The sequence below is a fragment of the Pinus tabuliformis genome, chromosome 7 (assembly GCF_031772625.1).
Source record: "Pinus tabuliformis cultivar Carrire ecotype Pingquan chromosome 7, CPIR1, whole genome shotgun sequence".
NCBI classification, from domain to species: Eukaryota; Viridiplantae; Streptophyta; class Pinopsida; order Pinales; family Pinaceae; genus Pinus; species Pinus tabuliformis.
In genome coordinates, this window is record NC_142293.1 from 611204619 (window position 1) to 611210935 (window position 6317).

General features: G+C 32.7%; 1 protein-coding gene across 1 annotated transcript; it reads left to right on the top strand.

Moving 5' to 3' along the window:
- The first annotated feature begins 1049 nt into the window (after positions 1-1049).
- LOC149248915 (LOB domain-containing protein 29-like) lies at positions 1050-1856 on the top strand. Its single transcript, XM_089456134.1, has 2 exons — positions 1050-1328; positions 1491-1856. Exons 1-2 carry the CDS (start codon positions 1050-1052, stop codon positions 1854-1856), a joined length of 645 nt encoding a protein of 214 aa, XP_089312260.1.
- The last annotated feature ends 4461 nt before the right edge of the window (positions 1857-6317 follow it).

Consider the following 6317-nt stretch of genomic DNA (forward strand, 5'->3'; position numbering starts at 1 on the left):
AACATTTTAAATTAAAGCGGTTTTAGGTAACCACTCACCGAAGGAATTGGATATCCTGTTTTGAAAGACGGGATTTGACCTCCTTCCACACGACCAATGGATGTTGTTTTCTGTATGAACTTATGGAAGCATTCCTTCCGCATACAGTCGGGGCCGGACTCGGGAGGTACTGTCACATCTGGAGTTGCGGGGTGGATATCATTGCCACCATAGAGGGAACATCTAGCGATCGAACAGGATCCCGAATGAGTCACGATTGAATCAGTTTCATAGTAACCACTTGACCCTAGGTGGGGTGTTGAACCAGCAGCAGCATAGTTGACATAGGCCTCTTCAAAGAGAGCATAGTTTATATATAGATAGTTTATATACTGGCTTTCTTCTTCTTCAGAGCAGCGGGAACACTTCCAACTCAACTTCAGATTTTACCAGGTTCTCTTTTTCAAAGAATGGAGAGACAACAGGCTAATAGTACTACTTACCGTATAGCTCCATATAGCAGAGCTAAGGCATAGCTAGATATAGGTATAGGTTATAGGGCCTAGGGCGGATAGGTAGACCCAATAGCAACAGCAGATAGTTTACATAGGCCTTATTCATAGAGAGATAGTTGTATAGGAGATAGTTTGCTTACCTATCTTTTCTATTTTCACCTAATAATAAGAAGGTACCACTCTAACTAGCCATATGGACTTCTGGTAATATACTTTAGACACTTATTGCTTAGTCCCATCTTGGATCGACTAGCAGTAAATAGGTCCTTATACTCGAACCCATGACCTCGACGCCTTCAGATCCCTCGTCCTTGTAAAATCCCCATTCGCTTCTGCGCTACCAAGTTCCTGCCCCATCTGTCCGCTGCTCCTCTCCTTACTCCGCCCTCTCCCCTTCCCCAGTCACCGGATCGAACCTCGGGCGTTGCTCTCGCCTCGCCCTCCTTCAGGATTTTCCCTCAGCAGCCACAAAGAGGAGACAAAGATCGCAAAGCCACGGAGCAATACCGAGGATCTCCTCGAAATTCCAGCGGTGAGCAGTTCGAATCCTACAAAATGAACGGCGGGGGAGTGCGTTGCGGAGCCTGTAAGTTTCTGGGAAGGAAATGCGTGAAAGGCTGCGTGTTTGCTCCATACTTTCTTTATGATGAGGGCGCGGCGCATTTCGCCGCAGTTCATAAATTGTTCGGGGCGAACAATGTATCGAAGCTTTTATTGCATATCCCAACACCGCAGCGCTTGGAGGCAGCCATTACCATATCGTACGAGGCACAGGCTCGAGTCCAAGATCCCGTCTATGGCTGTGTTGCGCACATTTACACCTTACAGCAACAGGTATATTAAATGTTCACTGCTCATTGTGAAACAGATATTAACTGTGTATATATCAATACCGTCTGCAGATCCCTTCTTTAATGTTCTTTTAGATTTGCAAACATCATTTCCGTAATTATCTCTCGTCTCAAGGTATCTGTAATAAAGATAAATTTATTACAGGTTGCGAGTTTGCAGGCAGAGCTTGCAATCCTACACACACAACTGGCGAGTCCCATGTCGTCCGGATCAGCGTCGACCTCCACGAATTTTCCTACCATGGCTTCTTCATCCTACAGTGAGCGTCCACATCAGTTTCCTGCAGACCTCTCCCTGCCATATCAACCAATCACCCAGCCCTACAGCGCTCTCCTCTCTTGTGTCAGGGAGGAGAAACCCTGTGATTCGGACTGCAAGTTGCCCGGGTCTATCAGCGATGATTCGTGGCCACATATGGAGATCCTCCAAAGACGCAGAAATCAAGAGCAAAATGGAGAAGATAGCGGAGCGCTGCAGGATCTGGTCCATCCTCTTATGTGGAGAGGTTAGGATATGACAATAATTTGAATAGGCTGATCTCTATATTTCGGAATAAAATATTATTATAGGTTATAGGTTATAAGGTTGGAATAAAATAATTATTAATTTAAGATATTAAATTAAAAATTATTATTTTAAAATGTTTAATTATTTAATGAAGATATTTAGGATTAGTATGTTGTTGTTACTAATATATGACTATTCAAATGTGTCGAATCTTAGGTTTTGTTTTAGGAGATTAGTTAGCTAGTTGTTTTGAATAACATTTATTGTAAATGGACCTTGTTATTTAATAAGTGATCCATAATTAAAGGTAATTAGGACATTGAGCTTATAAATAGCTCATTGCAAGAGTGTTTTGTTGTTCAGGTGTAAACTCTTGCAAAATCAAATATGTAATTATTTTTTTCTGATTAATAAAATTAAGTGTGTGAGGACACCTCTGCCATTATTGTGGTATCAGAGTTTCATTAATGTTGTAGTGGATGTGAGGAGGAGATTTTAGCTCTACAAGTTTTTGGAAAACTCCATTGAATTGTTTCAACGAATGATTGGTATGAGAATTGTCCCGTTTTTGTTCAAAAGAAAAGAAAGTTTATTATTTTATTGATTTTAAATTTTTTAAATCCGAAAATCAATTTTTTTGTATTATTATCAAAATTAGTTGTGTCTTGAATTTGTATTTTCTCTACTCCAAGCTCGCTTCAAAACCTGGCCACTGTTAGAGAACAGGAATTTTGACATCCAACGATTTAAAGAAATTCGTATGATAACCAAGCTATCCCGGAAATCCCAGAAATTGCTTTATTCTCTGTTGAACTTTTCTGCTGTAGGATTTATTCACTTGTTCCTGATGCAATTTTTCTTTGACTCGTCTTGAGCTTCTTTTGAAAAATAATTGGATCATGTCTTATACACCTTCCTCTTCAATTATTGATTCAACCAAAGACTATTGCCACAACATTGCAAGTTCAAACTGTCTTCTTTGCTCTTTTTCTTGTGCTTCATATTCTTGACTTTCTTTCTGCCATATTTTTTTGATAGAAAAATCTTATCTCTTCTTTACTACATTGCTGAAAAATAATTTCAATACATTCAACTTTGTCTCTCACTAATTTTTCTTTCCTTCTCTCAATGAGCATGCATTAACATTGATACTACATTGCAAATCTCGTAACCTTCTTGTCGTGGTATTGTCCCTCGAGGCTTTAACATTTCAAAAAATATAGGTAGCAACCACACTGCCATTGTGGTCCCTCGAGGCTTTAACATTTCAACAACTATAGGTAGCAACGACACTGCCATTTTTTTTTAAGGTTACTTGTCTATTGTATGTTTTTTCTTAATTGCACATAATTTTGCACGGTACTCTATAAATTTCCCTGAGCATGACTCCTGAAGGAGTTGATGAGTTTTCTTCCTCGTGTTATCTCCCAAAAACTTGTTTCAAGAATTATAAACTTCGCTTCATAGCCTCGGATTTGCACCTGGTTGCTTAAGCAACTTCAGGGATTGCATTCAAGAAAGGGTGAAATTTCTTCTCCCAAGATTATCCAGTTCTCGGCATTTTTGAGCAAGGTCATTAATCTATTTTACTAAGGCTCTTGGTATCCAATAAAATTTCTCCATTTCCCTTGCAACTCATTCGACTATTCCTGTAATGTTATTTACACATAGTTGACGAATTTGGGATAAGAAAGGCTCCTACCGAGGTAAACAATCATCCACAAGTTATGATTTTTTCCTTCCCGAAAGCAATGAGTTTCTTTTTTATGCTTATGGTTATGTCATTTCAATATAATTTCGTTGTCTGCTACACGTTTCCGTAAGATCCTTCCACTTTTCCTAACAAAGTTCCCACCTTTGCCGCTCGGACAATCTATCAGGTACTCAAATTATCCAACCCCAACCCTTTTCTACTGTACAGGTTTGATCTTGGTATCACAAGATGGTTGAAAGAATACCCAATACAACCATGGCCATGACCATTCTTGTTTCTAGTTATATTCTTCTAAATTGCAATTTTTCCCTTTGAAAGAAACTAAACTGCTCTAGGTTCGCCCATGTATTATTTTGGCTTAGACCCTCCCTGGAACGTTATTACTTATGTCTACCAAGGAGCTGCTTACATTTGAATTCACTTATATTAAAATTGTAGGTGAATGATGCACCCTTGATTTAATTAGTTCGGTGACTTCCATATTGAGGAAGGATTATGTTTTGTATATTACTTCTCGAAGTTTACTATAACAAATTTATGTGTATGTGGAGATTGTATATATATGTGGTATTTTTATATGTATGTGGAGATTGTATAGATATGTGGTATTTTTATATGTATGTGGAGATTGTATAGATTTCCCAGAGTTTATTTTAATTTTTATTATGCTTTTGCAATAGTGATATTGTACATGAATATTTGGGAGAGAAATGGGTTTCTACATCAAATTATATCTGGGTGAATTTAGTAGACTACAAAGGCCATGAATTTGTAGAGCATGAATATTTGGGAGAGAGATGAGTTTCTAGGTCAAATTCTCTCTAGTAGAGAATACAAAGGCCATGAATTTGTAAAGCATGCTCACTACACTCATTCTGTGCCCTGTTAACTGTGTTTACTTATATTTTTTTACATAGCTCTCTCTCTATATAATATATTGTTATCTATATTTTATATCAACTAGTTATTAGAAATTACATAAGTAAAACTATATTTACCACTCTGTTAGGTTTCATCTTTGTCATCACCCATTTCTTTTACAATAGTGGAAGCTTTAAGTTGTATACATTCATTGAGAAATAAATTAGCACATTATCCATTGTAGTCATTCATTTCGTCTAAAATAGTGGAAGCTTTAAGTTGTATATATTCATTGAGAAATAAATTAGCATACTATCCATTGTAGTCATTCATTTCTTCTACAATAGTGGAATCTTTGAGTTGTACATATTCCTTGAGAAATAAATTAGCATATTATCCATTGCAGGTAAGTTTTTTCACAATAATCTGTTTCATGAAATTTGTAATGTAGAGAGATTTAGATGGTTTAAAGAATTTCATGTCTTTCTTTTGAATGGTTTAATTTGATTAATATGTATATTTTATAAATCAATATTTTTTTATTTATAATTTGGAATCACCAATATTTATATTTCTGTAATCTATTTTTTTTATTTTGAAATATTGATATTTACATATTAGAAAATGAGCATCATACATTTAAAAGATTATATTTTAAATTATAAATCCAAAGCTTATGAAGTGTTCATCACCAAACAATAAGTGAAAGCTAAAGTTATTAAATTTATTATTCATTTCTATCTTGTGTTGAAACTATTTTATATTTTAGAGATATTTTTCGTATATTATATTATATGATAATAACATTGAAATGAGTCACATTAAACCGTGTTCTATAATAACTTAACAAATTTGATAGTATCTTACACTACATGTTATAAGGATAACATTGAAAAGATTCACACTATTATATATTTGTATGACAATTTAAAAAATCTGATGTTAATAATTTCATAATCTAAAATATTAATCAATTAAATTGAATTAGATTTTATGTTGATAAATTATTAATAAATTTTTTTATTTTTTTTATGATTTCATAAATTTAACATAGTTGATTTAATGTGTAATCTCAACTAATATTAGTATTATAAAAATATCAATATGAATTTATTAATTATTCATTTTAGATAAATAAAAAATATATATATTAATATTATAAAAATATCATTATAAATTTATTAAATATTCATTTTAGATAAATAAAAAAAAAAAATATACAAATTTTTCTATATATAAAGTTTTAAAATAATTTTATACATATTTTCCACTTTAAAGGAAAAAAATTGTATATTGACTTTTTAGACAAATCCATAATTATTTCCTTTTCATTTTGAACGTCAAAGCCTGAATATACTCACCATGCTATAGGATATTTTAGTTTTTTTACATACACATCTCATTGTTTATAGCGGGTTAGTTTGGATTGATTTAACTTGCAATAGTGACCATTCACGTTAACATGTTAACTTATTCCTTAGGTGAAGAAATGGTATAAAATATTAATCAATTAAATTGAATTAGATTTTATGTTGATAAATTATTAATATTTTTTTTTATTTTTATTTTTATGATTTCATAAATTTAACATAGTTGATTTAATGTGTAATCTCAACTAATATTAGTATTATAAAAATATCAATATGAATTTATTAATTATTTATTTTAGATAAATAAAAAATATATAATTAATATTATAAAAATATCATTATAAATTTATTAAATATTCATTTTAGATAAATAAAAAAAATAAATATACAAATTTTTCTATATAAAGTTTTAAAATAATTTTATACATATTTTCCACTTTAAAGAAAAAAATTGTATATTGACTTTTTTAGACAAATCCATAATTATTTCCTTTTCATTTTGAACGTCAAAGCCTGAAT